Source organism: Leuciscus leuciscus (genome assembly GCF_965113295.1).
Source record: "Leuciscus leuciscus genome assembly, chromosome: 24".
In the NCBI taxonomy this organism is placed as follows: Eukaryota; Metazoa; Chordata; class Actinopteri; order Cypriniformes; family Leuciscidae; genus Leuciscus; species Leuciscus leuciscus.
In genome coordinates this window covers 13,075,224-13,095,828 of record NC_138723.1, presented here as the reverse complement: position 1 = coordinate 13,095,828, position 20,605 = coordinate 13,075,224, and the positions used below count along the sequence as shown (strand labels likewise).

At 41.7% G+C, this 20,605-nt stretch overlaps 1 protein-coding gene across 1 annotated transcript in view; it reads right to left on the bottom strand.

Moving 5' to 3' along the window:
* Positions 1 to 17,396, bottom strand: part of lrrtm4l1 (leucine rich repeat transmembrane neuronal 4 like 1) — a 67,457-nt gene extending 50,061 nt beyond the window's left edge. The window contains exon 1 of the mRNA XM_082158410.1: positions 16,934 to 17,396. Coding sequence (XP_082014536.1) covers positions 16,934 to 16,937 — 4 coding nt within the window. The 5' untranslated portion in view covers positions 16,938 to 17,396. The remainder of the gene's footprint in view (positions 1 to 16,933) is intronic.
* Positions 17,397 to 20,605: the final 3,209 nt, after the last annotated feature.

The following is a 20,605-nucleotide window of genomic DNA, read 5'->3' as shown; positions in this document are numbered from 1 at the left end:
ATGCCGTGTAGAATGAATCAGATATCTAAGGAAGGCCGTGGTGGCAAGTGTGCCACCTGTGAGTACTACTGCTGATAAAAATCGATCCGGACAATATTTTTTTACTCCGCAAATTAAAATACTTTGAAGGCCCATGCGCCATAGCTCACCCAAGGTCAGTTCATTTAAAAGCCACTCATTTAACTTTGTACAACTGTGGCAGACCCCTTTCAAATAGCTGGGGAAGATGCTGGCACATACAGCAGAGTCAGCTGCTGTATTCCTTGGCACAGTGACAAGCTGATATTTTATATAAATGCTTCAGTGAATTTAAGGCTATTACCCAAAGTGCCAAGATAATGGCAAAACCTGGATAAAACATGAACATTTGAAGCAGAATGGAATTAAATGGTTTTAACTCATAAGTTTGCCTATTAATATTGGTTTCACTAGACTAAATCTTTAAATATAACTGATATCCCGCTGCTTGCATCAAGCTCAGCTGTCAAGTCAACACTCATTTTAATATCACTTCATGATAGACTGAGCAAATGTTGAATAAAAAAACCCCCAGCACTTTCCATATTAAAACTTCTATTTCTCTAAACTAAACTTTGAGAGGAACACTGATATGTGAAATATTACATTAATGGCTTACGTGAGAGCAACATGGCCACAGGAAATGCAAATGTGCCTATTCTTGGAATGTAAAATAATGGTCATTTTCTCTGCAAATCCAAACTTTCCCTCAAGTAAGATGAACTATGACTCATAGCCAATGCAAGATGTGTTTAAGTCCTCAAGTTGTTAGATTCTCTATAGGATGCACTCTTGAGCATGACTTGGTCCCATTTAAAGTAAAAATACAGCTTTACATGACTAAACAGTCAATTCCCACAAATGAGACGCCTGAAACATTTCATAACACTAGTTCTTGAATACTGGGTTATATATATATATATATATATATATATATATATATATATATATATATATATATATATATATATATAAAATGTTTATATATTTATTTTTCTTCTTCTTCAAGGAATCATTTTGGATTAATCTGTTCAGGTATTTACCCACAAAATGTGCTGTATAAAAACGAAACATAGGGCCACAAATTAACCTCTTCCGTCTGTCAGGACATAGCATAAATGTTTTTTTCTTAAGTGTAATATATAGGCTATTTCAATCTACATGAGGTTGTTTTAATTTAAAGTTGTGGTCCTATATTTAGCTTTAGGGGAAGTGAGTGATAATGGAATGTCATTATTTTGATAAAGTAAAGAGAAAATCTAATAAATTCACAGTTTACTTTCATGCCTCAAGAATCATAAATAATTCACAACAATAGTTTCCATAATAAAAAATAAAATTAACTGAAACTCATATGTCCTGCAACCAAAGCTTTTCCAAACCTTTCTAACATCTTGAGGAACGCGTCATTTTTATTTGGATGAAGCTCACCAATACCAATGTTAAGACCTAGTCTTTAATGTGTTCCAAGATCATAAAAAGTTTTAGGATAATGGAATTTTAGAGTGGTTAAATAAGAGATCACTCCGCATGATGAAATCCATTCAGTATTTAACAAGATATAGTAACGGCGCTCCAAACACTTGGCTGGATCCAGAGCTGGGACTCTGGATTTTATCCACACGTGACCACAACCAGAGACAATTTATATAAGAGACATGCCACTTCCTTAATCCTCAATACAACTATATAAGGAAAACCCGTAAGGGCAAAGATGGCGATTGTATGCACATGTCCCGCCCCTCCCGCTGGAAAGCCAATCATCTGCTTTTAAAAGTCAAGCCGGTAAACATTTAAGCCTATCCTCTGGTTCCACTGACGCAAGCGCACAGTTGAGGTTTTGCGACAGCGGAGAGAGAGAGCGAGCCCCGGTCGCGCGCGCACTCTCTCTCTCTCTCTCTCTCTCTCTCTCTCTCTCTCTCTCTCTCTCTCTCTCTCTGGAGCCAGACGAAAGTGTAAATAAGACTTCATCGTCTCCAAATTAAGCGCTGTCTTGCTCTCTCTCCCGCACGCATATTAATCAAAATAAAACGACATTATGGTAAAAGGTCGGAAGACCAAAGTTTCATGTGGAGCATTCAGAGATTTTTTTTTTCCCTGAATTACCGCTGGGTGTGAATTGTGCTAAAATACGTTGCCTTATCTTCTCTGAAATGCGTTCCGCACATTCAGCTGACATAAAATTACTCTCTAAATAAACGAAAAAACCTATCCAGTGATGTAATGTTTTCTGTGTTGACACTAACCTTGTGGGATGTCCATGTCCTAACTGCTGGGATAATCACATAACCGTATGACACGTCCAATTCGCGAACTAATGACTCCTTTGAACCGATTCATGTTAATGAATAGTTTAAACAACTGATCTATACAATACATTGTTATTACTGATAAAGTGCAAACCTGCTTATATTTAAATAATGGAGAGCAATATTGACATTGATTATTGCACAACACCGGCATTCTGGATAGAGATGTAAATGAAGTTGGTGTCGTGAACCCTTGCGCATGCGTAGTAAAGTATAACCTGCGGGGAAAAAGGCGTTTTAAACCTTATTTTGGGGCAAAGTCATCAAACTTTTTCAGCGATTTTTATCATATTTTACTGCTGTTTCTATACATGCAGTTTTTATGTCCCGGTGACCAGTGAAAGTGCAGTTCTGACTCTCTGCCCATTCATTTAGATAGGAGCCTGGTCTTGTTAGTCCAAAATAGCTGCCCGGAGGCGTTGCCAAGATGGCGGCCGAGTGGCACGACTTGCCTAAAAGGACTTTGCCACAACTCAAGCATGTAATTTACGCAGTGATAGATTCAACACACATTAATTGTGAGATTGAAGAGTGCTGTAACTGTGCCTCACTCAGGATGTGGAGCACAGAACAAAGGAGTGATTTATACTATAAAAGCATTATTTATGGCAGAATTTTGATTGTAAAATCAGCTTAATCCACTGCAATGAATAATGTGTTGCAGAAGCAAGGCAATTGATTTGCACTTAAGTAACAGGCTCAGGATTAAGAATGCTAAAAGTTTGGTGGCGACTGCTCGTAAATAAATTAAATGTTCCAATTAGATAAAAGAGAAGCTCATAGCTGTAAAGACAAGCTTTAGCTTTTATAATTAAATATTAAGAGAGGCACATTGCATACTGTGCAGCTATATAATTTGTTGTAGGCTACCCATGTTTTTTAAAGGAATGGTTCATCCAAAAATGAAAATGATTTATTGTTTCAAACCCGTATGACTTTCAGCAGAATATATTTTGAAGAATGCTTTCACGTTTTGTCTATATAATGAAAGTCAATGGGGACTGAAACAACACTGGACACTAGAGCTGCACAATTCATTTTTCCATTTTTCAACGTTTCGCCTGTCTATTTAATCTTCAACAAAAAATTGACGCTGCCACTGACCAAAGAGAAAGCAGTTATCATGTGTAGGTATGAAACAGCTTCACAAACACTCTTTTCAACCACACAGTATCTTTATTTCTGTTTCAAATATCCTTATTATCACATAAGTTTATATTAAAGTTCATAGTGGTCTGTTCAGAATTGTGGGAGAATTGTGATCTTTGTTTGAAACTAAAAAAAATTGTGATTCTCAATTTATCCAGAATCGTACAGCTCTACTGGATAACCATTGACATTGCAACATGACATCATGACTTAGCGTAAACATACACGCCACTTTCAAGTCAAAAGTGGCGTGTTATCTATACGCATTTTGAGCTATCCGCGTGTATGTTCACGCCGAAACGAACCGTCATCTTCCGCGTGTATGTCTACGCCGTTAAATGTCCGAGCGAAACGGAGCAAAATGTACGTGAAATAATCATGTTGGTCCCCTTTGGAAAACGTGTAGATGTCACAGTTTAACAGCCTCAAACGTGAATCTTACACGTACCATTATCCCCGGACGTTTGCTAATCCTACCCCTAAATCTAATCATAACCATTTCTTAAAACTATAGGCTACAATAAAGAAAAACAACAGACAGACAAGTATAATCACAATCATTTATTTAATGAGAAAATGTCAAAATCGGTACCAAAAGTTGTTCACGTGACGATGTGTCGCAGTCCTCTCTGGCAGTGGTTTTGTGTGAGGTAACAGACAGAGCAGAATTTAAGTTATTAATTCAAATCCATGAAAACGTACTCGGTTACTAACGTAACCTCGGTTCTCTCTAGAAGAGGGAACGAGTACTGCGTTTTGTAAAAACGCTACGGGAAAAGTCTCTTTTCACGAAATACTGAAGCAAAAAATGATCCTTAATTTTCATACATGTTAAGCGCGTTGCGGCAGTGCTTAGCTATGGCGAGACGGCTCGCTCGCTCATTGGCTGCTCTGCAGCAACTGCATAAGCCTATCGAGCGAGGCCTGAGGTGACGTCAGGCCAATGAGGACGCTTCGCGCCCTCCTAGCCATTTCCCGCCGAGACGGGTGTGGCTAGCCTCTATATAAGGAGCTCGAGAAGGCTGATTCACTTGATTTTCATCGCCGAAGCGAACCAGAGTGAACCGTACGCACGGCAGAGAACGCAGTACTCGTTCCCTCTTCTAGAGAGAACCGAGGTTACGTTAGTAACCGAGTACGTTCTCTTACGAGAGTCCTCTCGTACTGCGTTTTGTAAAAACGCTACGGGAACCCCTTGTAAAACGCCGTGCGTGCTGGGATAAAGACACCGATCACTGGAAGCAAACCAGGTGTACAGTGCATAATCACCAGATAGACTCACAAAGAGCCTGGGATTACATAATTCCCTATATTGTGACGTCCGCGGACGTAAAACATGACCTCACATAGAGAGTCTAGAGACAAGAGGGGATTCCTCTGTCCTTATAAGGTTGCGTCAGCAGACGCGAATATGACATCACATAGACAGGGTGGGGAAACCCGAGCTAAATGTGGGAAATGTGGGTCTTACACAGTTCTGCCCATAAGACAGTCGGCAGCGCGTTGCGCATGCGATTTCAGTGTTCTAGTTAGACAGCTGAATCGGCTACACCGATAGTAGCTTAGCCTGTAAGGCGGGAACCTCTAGGTTGTAAAACCTAATAAATGTAGACGGCGAGGCCCAGCCCGCCGCCGTACATATATCCTGTAAGGAAATCCCGCTGGACCAAGCCCACGAGGAGGCAACACTCCTCGTGGAGTGCGCTCTAACTCCCAACGGGCACTGGAGGCCCTTGGCAGTATAAGCCAGCGCTATGGCGTCAACTATCCATCTGGATAAGCTCTGTTTCGAAACAGCCATTCCCTTGGAACGTCCACTGAACGAGACAAAGAGCTGCTCAGTCTGTCTGAAGACAGCAGAGCGGGACACGTAAGCTCTTAAAGCCCTAATGGGGCAAAGAAAACTTGAGTCCCCTTCCTCACTTGATCCCGGCAGGGCAGACAGGGAGATAACCTGAGCCCGAAATGGTGTGTTGAGGGATTTTGGCACATAGCCATGCTTAGGTTTGAGTATGACTTTAGAGTCGTTAGGTCCAAACTCTAAGCACGCTGGGCTCACAGAGAGCGCGTGCAGGTCGCCTATGCGCTTCACTGACTGAAGCGAGAGCCATCAAGAACACTGTTTTGAAAGACAAATGTTTGAGGCTAATAGATTGGATAGGCTCGAAAGGGGCACCTTTCATGGCCGCCAAAAACGTAGAAAGATCCCACATAGGGACTGAAGGAGGTCTGGGAGGATTCAGCCTCCTAGCTCCCCTGAGGAAGCGGATGACTAAATCATTCCTTCCTAGAGACTGCCCCAGCGTTGTTCCAGAGAACGCTGTAATAGCCGCCACATAAACTTTGAGCGTGGAAGGGGATCTGCCCTTATCCAACAGCTCCTGTAGGAAGGAGAGGACCTCCGTCACCTCACAATCGATAGGTGATACGCTCCGAGCTGTACACCAGCCGGAGAAAACCGACCACTTCGAGGCATAAAGCCGCCGAGTCGACGGCGCTCTGGCCTGAGTGATGGTATTTATCACTCCCTCTGCGAGGTCAACGGATATCCGTTGAGCGCCCACGCATGAAGGGACCACAGCTCCGGGTGTGGGTGCCAAATCGAGCCCCCGGCCTGCGAGAGGAGATCTCTCCTCAATGGCACTGGCCATGGAGCGAAGTCTGCTAGCTGCATCAGGACTGGAAACCATGCTTGGTTCCTCCAGAACGGTGCTACAAGCAGCACTGGACATTCTGTTTCCCTGACCCGCTCTAACACCTGTGGCAGGAGGGAGACGGGGGGGAAAGCGTATAGCGGGCAGCGCGGCCACATCTAGGACAGCGCGCTGTCGTTCTTGGAAAAGAACACGGGGCAATGAGCGTTTTTCGCAGGACGCGAATAGGTCCACCTCCGCTCTGCCGAATCTCTCCCACAACAGCCGGACTGTTTGTGGGTGTAGAGACCATTCGCCCAGGGGAATGTTGTTCCTGGACAGTCTGTCTGGGCCCACATTCTGGAGCCCAGGCACATGCACTGCCCTCAGCGAGCGCAAATTGTGCTGAGCCCATATTAGGAGGCGTTTCGCCAGCCTGTACAGGGATGTGGATTTCAGACCGCCCTGGCGATTTATATGGGACACCACGGCCGTGTTGTCCAAACGGACTACGACGTGTTGGTCCTTGATATGGGGACAAAAACGCGTCAGCGCGTTGTGCACTGCCAGCATTTCCAGGCAGTTGATGTGTTGGAGCTTTTCTCGTTCCGACCACAGGCCGAAGAACGGTCTGCCCTCGAGCAGCGCTCCCCATCCCGAGGTGGATGCGTCTGTCGACACCATCCTCACTCTCGAGGAAGTCCCCAGGCTTACACCTGATTGGTACCAGCCGTCCGCCAACCAAGGTATCAGGGCTGTCACACAGCTTTGATTGATCTTGAGGCGTAACCGGCCGGACACCCACGCTCCGCGCGGTACTCGCGCTTTCAACCAGAACTGCAGCGGGCGCATGCGGAGCAAGCCCAGCTGGAGAACTGATGATGCTGAGGCCATGAGACCCAGCATCCTTTGAAACTTCCTGAGCGGGGTGAAAACGCCGCGGCGGAAAGACCTCGCCGCGCGCTGAATGTGCAGCACACGCTGTGGCGACAGCCGCGCCGTCATAGACTGCGAGTCCAGAACGATACCCAGAAACGAAATCGTTTGACTGGGGTTCAGTGAACTCTTCGTCCAATTGACCGTGATACCAAGATTCTCGAGGTGACCGAGTAAAATGGTTCTGTGCTCCACGAGCTGAGATCGTGATTGAGCTAGGATCAACCAGTCGTCCAAATAGTTCAGCACTCGCATGCCTCTGAGTCTGAGAGGAGCGAGCGCTGCGTCCATGCATTTCGTAAATGTACGAGGCGCCAGGGACAAGCCGAAGGGCAGGACTGTATACTGGTATGTCTGACCCTCGAAGGCGAATCTCAAGTATCGCCTGTGATATGACGCTATCTGTATTTAAAAATACGCGTCCTTCAGATCTATCGACATGAACCAGTCTTCTCGGCGAACATGCGCGAGAATTTTGCTGGTCGTGAGCATTTTGAAACTGCGTTTCACTAATGCTCTGTTCAGCCATCTTAGATCCAGTATGGGTCTGATACCACCGTCCTTTTTGGGGACTATAAAGTATCTGCTGTATAGCCCCCCTTCGCTTTGAGCTTGGGATACATGCTCTATCGCCCCTTTGCTCATCAGTTTTGATATTTCGGCGCGAAGTAGGTGTGCTACTCCTAAAGTCACCATAGTTTCGACGCGCGCTGTGAAGCGGGGAGGGCGTCGACAAAACTGTAGCGAGAAGCCTCTGTTTATAATGTCTAGCACCCAGTCCGAAACCCCTGGAAGCGCTGCCCATGCCTCTGCATGGCTGGCTAAGGGTTGGATGCGAAGCACGCTCTGTTCTGCAACAGAGGTGCTTCGGAGCGCAATAACATAGGCGTTACGCCTGTGACATTCGAGGCGGGGAGCGCGCTTATTACAGCGGGCAGAACGCTCGTCCTCGACCCTACTACAGTGCTTAACTGAGTGAGGGAGGGCTGAGAAAGTCTCGTGGGACTCATGCTGTCTGCGAGTAAATGTGGGCAGGAAACGGGCACATTCACTGCTTTGGACGCGCTGCCTGCCTGAGCAGAGCGAGCGCGCACAGGTCCCGTTTTCACAGAGAGCCTGTGATCTGTGAGACATAGTGTTCGTGGGCACTGGGAAGTGGGCACTTTTACTATGTTGGAAGCGCAATCGACCTGAGTCGATTTTATGTGCGCGAGCCCTAGGGGGAAGCGCGCTGATCACAGTGGACAGAATGCCTGCGCTCGACCCCGCTGCGGTGTTTAACCGAGCAAAGGAGGGCTGGGCGAGTCCCGTAGGACATATAATGGCCGTGAGTAAGTGTGGGCGCGGGAGAGCGGGCACAGTTACTGCAACGAGTGCACTGTCTGCCTGAGCAGAGTGAATGCACACAGGTTTCGTCTTTACAGAAACCACAAGGCATGCAGAACATAGTGTTTGTGGGCACTAGGCAGTGGGCACGTTCACTATGTTGTGTGCGTGATCGACCCGAGTCGAATATATGAGCGCGGGCTCTGTGTGAAGGGCTGTGCTAGTGTGTAGGGATGGGCACTAGGCAGTGGGCATCTTCTCTACACATATAGCATAATCGGCCGTGGCCGGGACTTCGGTAGAAGTCTGGCCATGTACCAGGTGCTCGTGGGCTGCAAAAAACACGTCTGCAGTTGCCTCTCGGGGAACAAACAGAGTGATTTGCATTCGGCGGCATAAATATTTTCTGCCGGCAGACCTGGGACTGCGTTCCATTCTCCCTCCATTCTCCTTTCGCCAGTGACGCACGGGAACCGTAGAAACGGTGTTCGGTTGCAGGCAAGCGGGTACTACGCGCTCGCTGGCTGCAAAATGCATCTCTGCAGTCGCCTTCAGGGGACTGACAGAGCAAAGCATTGGCGGCATAAATATATATGCCGCTAGACCGGGATTCGAACTCCGGTCTCCCATGTGGAAAACCTATAATTCCACCACTGAGCCACAGGGGGATACAGGCTTTTGAAAGCGGCGTCAACATTTATTCTTCGGCGTTTGCTGGCAGGCAAGCGTGTTATAACAGACTCACTTGCTGCAATAATATTTCCAGTCGCCTAACAGGGAACTGAGAAATGTGAGAGAAAAGAGGTCAGACCGACCAACGGTGAGAACGCTCTTTTCTCCTTCGCCGGTGAATGACGCGTGCAGAGGCAGGGTAGCTTTTCTTGTAACGTAAAGAAAAACTAATCCCGCCATCCGCTTCCAGGAAGGGCAGCCTCGGAAAGGATGCCCGGCGAGTCCTCAGAGTCACCGTAGGCAATTGGCTCGGAGTGAAGGCGTTTCGCCGTCAGCGAGCGCGAGCGCTGCATTTGAAGGCATCTTGAAAAAGACGCAGCTCTTTTAGGGGTGAGTGTTGCAAAGCGAACACACACACACACACACACAAGAACAAGAATGTAAAGGATATGGCGTCGGAAAGCGCAGCAGGAACGGCGGTAGAAGGCGGCGTTGGCCAGCTGCTTCGAGGGCTCGTCCCGCTGAAGTGCTTGCATCAGACGACGCGTGCTTCCTCGTGATCCAGCGATGCGTGAGCTTCGCTGAAGAGATGAAAATCAAGTGAATCAGCCTTCTCGAGCTCCTTATATAGAGGCTAGCCACACCCGTCTCGGCGGGAAATGGCTAGGAGGGCGCGAAGCGTCCTCATTGGCCTGACGTCACCTCAGGCCTCGCTCGATAGGCTTATGCAGTTGCTGCAGAGCAGCCAATGAGCGAGCGAGCCGTCTCGCCATAGCTAAGCACTGCCGCAACGCGCTTTACATGTATGAAAATTAAGGATAATTTTTTGCTTCAATATTTCGTGAAAAGAGACTTTTCCCGTAGCGTTTTTACAAAACGCAGTACGAGAGGAGTCTCGTAAGAGAACGTTAATCCGTCTTCGGTTCGGTTCGCTCCCTCTGCGCGGCAGTGCGCGCTTCATTTCAAATGTGAATGTGCATGACGCAATCTGTGACGAAGCAGGCGAGAGCCAATGAGCGTTTGATATTACTGCCGTAACCATAGTAACCTGTCGCTTCTTGAGGGCGCAATTTTTGAATTTGAATTCATAACAAGCGCGGGGTTTGACGTTTACGGTCAAGATGACGATTACTGGATAAAGGGCTGAGTTTGGATCTTTTTCTTGCAAATAACATATGGATTCTGAAGGTTTGGATTACATCAAGCTAATAAAATTGGTGTATTTTGTGAATCGATGTTGAGTTGTAAGGTTAGTATAAATAAATTATTATTACTTGTCTGTCTGTTGTTTTTCTTTATAATTGTTGCCTAGGTAGTTTTAAGAAATGGTTATGGTTAGGTTTAGGGGTAGGATTCGTGGCTCAAACTATCTTTTAATGCCATATTGTTAATAAAAATGCAATTTTCCTACATATCTGTCCATTACGTTTTATCATTTTAATATTGTCCATAAAATGGGTATGTTTAGGTGTGGGAGTAGAGTTAAGGGATCTTACATTTATAATCTATACAATGGTATAGGAAATTGTACAGATATCTTCAAGATATGGCAAACGTGTATGGGCGTTAAACTGTGACATCTACACGTTTTCCAAAGGGGACCAACGTGATTATTTCACGTCTTGTCGTGATACCGGGGAATCGATATTTTTTTTCCTAGGATGGTAGGAGAAGATTAACCCCAGTGACGGGTAGGTTTAGGGACTTTTAGGGAGTTGGGGTAGGTCATATCTATACAGTAATGTAACGTTAAGTCAACGGCGTTGATAAACACGCTGAAAAGCGATTATGCGTGTTGATAGCACGCCAAAAATGGAAATCGAATTGGCGTGTCATACATACGCCATTTCATGAGATCAGTCTGGACATTGGCATTTTTCACTGAGGCATTTTTTTATGTTCCACTAAAGAAAGAATGTTTCTTTTATTGGGCGTACTGTATCTTAAAGATTCATCTTTCTCATTTATACTTTAGGTATTGCATTGAAAGAATATACTGATGAAACCCAAGTAAAATGAAAACATGTGTCTTCTTTCAAAACCTAGGCTATTCTCTCCAGTCCAACCAAACTAGAAATAAAAGCTTTGAAAAGGACAAGGTCTGTGTAAAAAAGTGAAGAACGAATGTGTCACTTTCATGTCTGAAAGGTTATTTTATGTTAGAAAAGAGATCTTTGATGACATAGTCAGTTGTTTTAATATAAGCCTTCCCGATAGGCTATTTAAGTCTGTATGTAGGGCTAGCGATCAAAGTAATGGTAATTTCTAAGTGCAATCCATCATCTGAGCAGGAATAAATGTGAAATCATGTTAGCTAAAGGCTGGCCTACATTAAAAGATTTTTTAAATCTTATCAAATTTTCAAATTGTGAGAGACCACTAACATGACAATAAAAAATAATAATAATTGAACAGTTTTGTTCCTATAGTGTGTGGAGAGTCCCAACTATGACTTCAGAGTAAACAAACATGGTGGATGACGGGCAAGAAGAAATGGTGATAATAGTCCTCGGGGTTCCTCCCACACAACAGGATTTCTGATCGTAAATATCCAACATACCCCCCTGTTCAATTGTTTGTGAATGCAAATATCTAATCAGCAAATCACATGGCAGAAACGCAATGCATTTAGGTATGTAGACATGGTCGAGACAATCTGCTGAAGTTCAAACCAAGAAAAATATAGAAGAAAGGTAATTTAAAGGTGCAGTAAGCAATTTCTGAGAATCATTGTTTGAAATCAACCCAAATAAACACACAGCAGCACACACTCAAAATCAATGTTACTCAGGTATGCAGCAGAAACCTCTGTGTCCGTTTTCAGGTCTTCCCACTAAAGTCTATCCAGTGCTGGAAAGCTTTTCTAATAAAGCTCTTACCTGATCATAACCCTTCTTTTTCCAGTGATACGTGTTCTGTTTTATAATGTCTCTCAGCCAGTCTTTCTTCAAATCTCCCTCTTGCTCAATCTATCTCCTCCCCCTTCATGTGTGGACATGCCCCTTACTGCTGATTGGCTACACGTTTGTTGTGGTGCTCTGTCCGATCCACATTCAACAGCGTTTTGCACCTTTAATCGCTTACTGCAACTTTAAGTAACTTTGATTGTGGCATGGTCGCTGATGCTAGATGGGCTGATCTGAATATTTCAGAAACTGCCGGAAATAGCCAATGAGCTGCAGTTCTGCAGGCAAAAAAGCCTTGTTGTGGTCAGAGGATAATGGCCAGACTGGTTCCAGTTGATAACCAACAGTGACTCATATAACCACTCGTTACTGAGGTCAGCAGAAGAGCATATCTGAAAGCACAACATGTCGAACCTTGAACAGATGGGCTACTTCCAGCAGGATAAGGCACCATGTCTCAAATCATCTCAAACTGGTTTCTTGAACATGACAATGAGTTCACTATTACTCAAATGACCTACACACTCACAGATCTAAATCTAATTAGAGCACCTTTGGGATGTGGTGTAATGGGAGATTTGCATCATGGATGTGCAGCCAACAAATATGCAGCAACTGCATGATGCTATCATGTCAATATGGACCAAAATCTCTGAGGAATGTTTCCAGCACCTTGTTGAATCTATTCAATGAAGAATTAAGGCAGTTCTGAAGGCAAATGGGGGTCCAACCCAGTAAGCTACTAACAAGGTGTACCTAATAAAGTGGCCAGTGAGAGTGAATATAAAGTAGGAACTGATTTTTTAATAAATTATCTTGTGACAAAGTTGAAATTTATATAAGCAGAGAAATATTCACTTGACTAAGGTGTGCCGAATAGCCTCAGTCTCCGCTGTAGGCTACATATGAAATTATGCAGCGCTGTAAAAGCTGTTTTGTATGGAAGCTTGTTTCCGCCACAAAAAAAAAAAAAAAAAATTGCGACTTTTTATCTCACAATTCTGACTTTTTTTCTCAGAATTGCGAGATATGAAGTCAGAATTGTAAGATATAAAGTCGCAATTCTGAGAAATAAAGTCGCAATTGCAAGATATAAAGTCAGAATTCTGAGAAAAAAAGTCAGAATTGCGAGATATAAAGTCAGAATTCTGACTTTTTTTCTCGCAATTGCGACTTTATATCACGCAATTCTGACTTTATAAAACATAATTGCGAGATATAAAGTCAAAATTGCGTCTTATAAAGTCAGAATTGCGTGAAATAAAGTCGCAATTGCGTGTTATAAAGTCAGAATTGCGAGATATAAAGTCAGAATTCTGACTTTTTTACTCGCAATTGCGACTTTATATCACGCAATTCTGACTTTATATCTCGCAATTGGGAGATATAAAGTCAGAATTGCGTGTTATAAAGTCAGAATTGTGAGATATAAACTATTCTGAGGTAAAAAAAAAAAAAACTCCGTCTTTTTTCCCCCTTAGAATTGGACTTTATAATCTCACAATTCTGACTTTATAACACGCAATTGCGACTTTATATCATGCAATTCTGACTTTATATCTCCCAATTGCGAGATATAAAGTCAGAATTGCGTGATATAAAGTCGCAATTGCGAGTAAAAAAGTCAGAATTCTGACTTTATATCTCGCAATTCTGACTTTATAACACGCAATTGCGACTTTATATCTCACAATTCTGACTTTATATCACGCAATTCTGACTTTTTTTCTCAGAATTCTGACTTTATATCTCGCAATTGCGACTTTATTTCTCAGAATTGCGACTTTATATCTCACAATTCTGACTTAATATCTCGCAATTCTGAGAAAAAAAGTCAGAATTGTGAGATAAAAAGTCGCAATTTTTTTTTTTTTTTTTTTTTGTGGCGGAAACAAGCTTCCATAGTTTTGCCAGGTAATCTAAATCTTAAAGCCACACCGCGGAACTTTTGCGGGCGCTAGGGGCGCTAGACCTGTAACTTTCACGTCTAGCGCCCCTAGAGGCCACAAGCGCCGCAGCACTGTCGCAAAAGTCTGCTCCATGAGTATATCAGAGCCTATGGTCACGTGATGGCCGTAAAGCGATACGTTCTCCAGGTCACATGACCTGGCCAACGACGGTCCGTCTTCTCCAAACTTACATAGGCGGTATTTCAAGAGGGCAGCCCCGCTCGGAGCATTAATAGTGTCAAACGCTGTATATTGGCCTGAGGAATCATTTAAAATAACTTGTATGCGTCAACTCTTTAGGTCACAAAGTCCACGGTGTGGCTTTAATTAAATGGTTAAAACATTATCAAATATTGCTGCTTTTAAGGAACCATTTTGATATAAACAGCTCTATAAGATCACAGCGTTTTCATTGTTTACATTTTGAAGACAAGAAAAAAGGTTTTAAAAGGAGCGAATGGGATTGATTAAATTCCTCCTCAGTGACTGAATGATCCACTAATGACATTTCATATTCTCTTTAGATAGTAGCTAAATGAGCTTACCATATTGAGTTTGTGTGATAGATCTGGATCTTTGGGGGGGGATCTGCATTATAGGCTGTAATAGCAATGTCTAATTTCTGACCAAAATTCAACGAATCATTCTTTTGAATCAGAATTTTTTAATGAGCCGTTAACCATAGACAGTAAAAGAAATGGACACAGCGACCCCATTGGATTCAACGGAGAAAAGTGAAGTCAATTAGAAGCAGTCACTTCCTGATGGCTGAGCGTACTGCACAGACTCAAACTGAGCTTGACGACGTAGATGTGACGTGAGCAACCTGTCTGTCTTCTAGTAGCTGTGCCAAGAGGAATCTGAATCATTCTCTTCCGAAAATTGCAGAGACGGAGAGTGTGAGTAGGAGCTGTCCATGAGCTAGGAGCAGGAGCAGGAGCAACTTTTGCTAAGTATTCTGATGAATTATTTTGTCATTTTGCCTCCACGTCCCCCCGATTGCCTGCGAGCTTCTCCTCCTGTCTATACGGTAATTTATCTACTGTGCGACAGAGAGTCGCGTGGTTATGACGCAATCGTTAGCCTATTATTACATAAACTGGGGCCATAACGTAAGATACAAGGTAATGGAGCCTTTTATACATTTTCGTGTTTTAGAAATAAATAATGGACAAATGTAGTCTTTAAACGCCTCAGATGTAAAGTTATTCGCTGTCAAAGTGACACCAAAATGAATGGGAGTCAATGGAATGCTAACAGCAGGTGATGGTCTGCTAATCAGTGGCGGCACATTCAAGCTCAAACCGGTGCGCAACGTTTTGCTACGGTTTCCGGGTTGAACGACATGTTGCCTGGAAACGGTGTGCAACGGGTTTGAGATACGTTTTCTTTTGTTTGGTGGTTGTGTCAAAAATGTCAGCCCAATCAGCAGCAACATGTTGTAAACCACGCGATATTAAAGAGACAGCTCGCACAATGGGTCCAAGTAAAGCCGTTTATAAATGTGTCCGCTGCAGCTCGGTATACGCAACAATTGAAGATATTAGAAAACATGTTTGTCATAAGAGTTTTATAGTAAAAATATAGCATATGAACAGTGATCAGCAATAATGATAAGCTGAATACTCACAATAAAAATAATAAAGTCATATAGATCATAACACTGTCTCGGAGATAAGAAGTGGATTATCCTTCACCTGAAATGTTTGTCTTTTCATTCTGAAATGTGAGGCAAATGTTGGATCACAATAATTAGGAACCACAGTGTCCACAAATCCCTTCACTCGATATTCTCTTTTATTTTGGACGGCAAGGGCAGTAACTGTAACATCGAGCGTATTTTGCAGTATTAAACACGATTTAATCAGGCTCCGAAAATTCTTCAAAAAGAACACAAAGAATGGCCTTCTCAACTGCCATAGTTGCAACTCTTTCACTAAAGATTTAGCATCAGAACAGGGTGTTCAATGCACCACCGTTTCCGTTTAAAAAACGTTTTGCAACTTTTTGTCAGGGCTGAACACATTCCAATTGACAAAACCCGCTTGAAAGAGTAGTTCACAAACTGAATGAGTATAATTACAGTATAATCTTTCGCAGTGATCCGGGTTAAGAGTTCACCAAAAAAAAAAAGCTCACGAAGTGAATCGAGAACTGAGCGCCAGTGAGTAGCCTAAGCGGATCTTTTGGTCTGAGCCTTTGGAGTGAGGATTTGACAAATGGGGTCAAAGCCAATTTTAATAGCAGAAGTATTAACAATTCAATCTTGACTGTAGGCACTTGGCAGTTTTACATGCATAATAGTAGGTTATTATAGTACCTACTTCATTAAAACAAACTTTTTATCCAAAAGATGTCAATTAATAAGTGTAGTTAGGTTCTTTGTATTACTAAATAGGCCTATGTTAGTTTTTTTATGAACTGAATCATAATTGTAAACTAAACTGGGACAAAAGAAATCACAATAAACACAAGTATTAATGACTAAATCGAAAAAACAGAAATAAACAGCAATGTGTGCACAAATAAATTACTTTATCGGAATATTTTAAAACATGCATTATACCACCTTGTGATGTCAGAGACCACGTGATTACGTAAAAGCTTTTTTTCCGAAATGTTACTTTGACAGGAATTGTTCGAAAGAATCGATTCGCGGAAATGAGTCGAACTGCCCATCACGAATGCGTTGAAATAACAAAAAAAGCCAATCATTTTGACAGGCAAGCCAAAAATGATTTGAAATGTGACATTATCAACCCCTTGAGATAATTTTAAAACTGCAATGAATCATCTAACAAATACAGAAGACGAAAAAAAAAACCCTAATATTTTACTTTACATAGTTTGACTTTTTTTAACTATTATGTAAAACAAATTTATTTATTTTTTTTTTAAAAGGTGAAAAGGTGCATTTTTGTTTAATTTTACATAATGGACCGACTATTATGTTTTAAATCTGCAAATTATATAACATTTTTTTATTAATCATCAATGGTAACGGATAAACTGTATCCCAGGATGCCAATACTCACCCATATCAGCCGCGCGCTTTTGATTCCACTCGCGTTTAATCCCTGCGGTTACTGCACAGATATCAGTCTCTCAGGGTCCACTCCAACGAAGACTTTTACCTTTAGTCCGAGCAGTATTACAGCCGAACTAAAATCATTATCGATTCGACTCCATGTCGCAAAAATAAAACTTTAAAACGTGCTGCCTCCCCCGTTGAATCCAACAAAACGGCAAACCGGTACATATCCAACAGCATTAAACATGATGGTCATCCGTCGATCAAACGGAATGTAATTCAATTCTCGCTACGCACCAAGGCAAGCAACTGTCTGAATATAAGGGCAAAAGTTGTTCTGGGTCGCATAATTTAGGCAATAATGCTAAAATCATGCGGAGCTTATCGACCAGAGAGGTAAGCAAAGCCAAAAGAAAGACCGAGTGTTGAGGGCTTTGCATGAGAGTAAATCTCTGCTCGCCGCCGCAGTCGAGTCTCGTCCCTGAGAAATATCACAGACCGTGATGATGATTGCGCGCTCCCGCCCTCACCCTCAGGTTCTCCACAGTCATAATAAAGGTGACCCGGAGGCAAACCTGCTGCGGTGAATACCAAAACACCCCCCTACTTAACCAAGACTGTTGATGAATGTAAACGACAGACTGTTAATCACTACAAAGTAACAATAGAGACCCAGTGTGTGTGTGTGTGGCTGCCCACCACAGGTATGGACACTAACAATGATTTATTTATTTATTTTTATTTTCTTAATATAAAAAAAATGTATTTAACACTAATATACTCCATTAACAATATTGACATACATTATTGGGTTATGCTAAACTAAACTAGTTTTGATTCCTCAACTACTTTACAGTGCATTGTAGGCTATCTGAAAAGATTTTCATTAATTTAAAGATGATTCATGCTCCATAGAATCAATCAAATGAGATGATAAAAGCTGCTGTTGTTGCATTTGACCATACAATTTGACGGGATTTTTGTTGTTGTTGTTGTTTACTTTTGAAATATTTTTTTTTTTTTTTTTTTTACAAAATAATAATAGGCTAAATAAATACATATTTTGATATTTTATCATTGAATGGACCCCCTTGCAGTATATGAACCCCAGTTGAAAACTGAGCTATTTATGTACCAGAACCTTAAAATTGCTTTTAATGTATTCAGGTTAAATTAGGCATATATAAAATTATTTTTTATAATATCACACAGATCCAGAATACTTGACTCTGACTCAGTCAAGGAATTATGCATCAATATTTTCTGTAAACTGTATATTTGACCGAGGCAACCTTGCTCTGGAAGCTTTTTGTTCTCACGAAATTTAAATAATTTCAGCTCAAATCAATATTTAATGTACGTTATTTTAATTGGTAAGCCCCATAATAAGCAAGAAAGTCAATCTATCATTAGCTGCACATTGTGAAGTAGAAGTTCAGATTCATGCAAAACTGTATGTGATACAGGCACATAAAAAATGAAAGAAAATGTCTTATAAAACAAAGTAATCCAGCATGTTAGCGACACAAAATTCTTTAACGATAAACAAAATATGGAAATTTCCTTTTTGGTCCCCCCTGGTGCTTTTTTCGGAGTCCCTAATTAGTGTTAGGAAAAACAGCCATAGAGCTAGTTCCAATTTAGAGATCAAATTAGTGGAGAATTTAAAGTCACCGTAAAATCAAAATGGACAATTTTACTTTTTTTATGGAATATTTCAGTATTTATTATAAATAATATGTCCATGCACATCATTACAAAAAAAAAAAAAAAAAAAAAGTCCATGTGCCTCGTGATCTTTAATCAAAATAACTTCCTCTCCCTCTTGCAGTGGCATCTCTTCTCTTCTTTGATGACACGTTTACTGGCGCAAGGGCGGGGCAACCTGTCACTCACATGAGATCGACCAATAGAAAACCACAATCATCCAATCAATTCCACATGGACAAAATCAAGTCCTGCCCTACATTTTTTCTTGTTTGAGAAGCCGTTTCAATTGGATGTATGTCACAATAGTGAAGACAATCGCCAAGTTTATCTCTTGTTGTTTTGTTATTCTAATTGACATTCTTCAAAAGTATTTCTGAAGGTCTTGATAAATATAGTATGCTGTTAAACAAGAGAGGCAGCAGCTGAACTAAAAAAACACTTGATATATGATCTATGAAAATTATTCTGATTACTTTTCTGGTTTGAGAAGTAGATTTGTTCCAGGCTGTTCCTGACCGACTTGTCCATATATGATTCATAGTAAAGCAAAAAGCACTTTTTTTTTTTTTCGACTGTCTATCCTGTGGGTAAATGTAGTGTGCATGTTGATTAGTTTTCTTCCGGTCTTTACCTGTGAATCCATCTAATTTTATGCTCCATAAGTCGATTATTTTATAATGGCTCTGTAAGGTGCAATTGGTTTTTGAAGCTTTCGAAATGGTTTTGGGCAGATTATCTGTAAGTGAAAAAGACAAGATGATATCTCGTTAGAACAAAAAAAAAAATCGTATTTTTTTTCCAAAATCCATCTTTTTTCCATCTTGGCTGTTTTAAACAAGATTCACAATGAAAAAAAAAAGAATTCTTGGAACTTTCACACATTGGCAGTTGTGATATGAGTGGATTAAGGATGCTATGGCTTTATTTGATCTCTTGCCGCATTGAAGACATGCAGATAATTTTAAGCAATGGAATAAATTTTAGCAGGGGATTATCCAGTTTAAGCAGTGCGAGTTAGGCAAAAACAGGCAGGAGCCGATGGCAATGTAAGGATGGACGAAGGCAAAACAAGGTCACTGTTAACAGCATAGCTTAATTCATCATTGTGTTAGCTGCGGTGTTGAAAAGAAAGGTTGACAAATATAGGACACATGAACTGACATTAACAAAAAGTCTTGTAATGAGAGTTTAAGCATATGATATAATATCCAATCCGAATCATTTAATCCATAACCAAAGAAACAATTCTGTCATTATTTACTCTCTCTCATATAGGACTATGATTTATAAAAAGCATATTGTCTTTTGAGTCTGTAGAGAGAGTGTATGATGGATGTGATAATCAGTGGTAAAAAAAACTCAGCCCAGACAGGAAACCAATTGTTACCCATTTGTCTTGAAACAACACCAAAAGCTTCTGCTATGCTGATGTAAGCCAATTACATGGCTCTCAATATCTCTCCCAGGGCGTCATAAATATTTCATGATTATGAGACGTCATAACAGGCATTCTGGATGGAAGTTCACACATTAAATTGCATACTGCGCTACACAAAAAGTTCTAGCCTGATGTGAATTTCATTGCTTAGAAAAATAACATGCATTCCCTTGAGGATGTCTTCAAAAAGCATGTGACATTTTAAAAGTAATAAAGGAAATCTCTCATAACTGGTCAGTTCTGTCTGCTCCATTTGAGTGATTCAGAACTTAAACATGGGTCGGGCTGAGTTGTCTTTCTATTGATTTCCTTTAAGAGCCCTCAATCTGAAGGAAATCTGCCGTTTTACAAGGCTCAACCATTCATCACAAGTGAAAGTCAAGTTTTCATATATTAAACTGATCATGTCATGCATTTTTTTCTATAATTTTTATTTGTTTTTGTGAATAACTCCACTTCATAAAGCTGTATTTCTTTATTTTTGCTGCTGCGCCCGTATACATGCAGGATGCATGTTTGCTGTTTAAC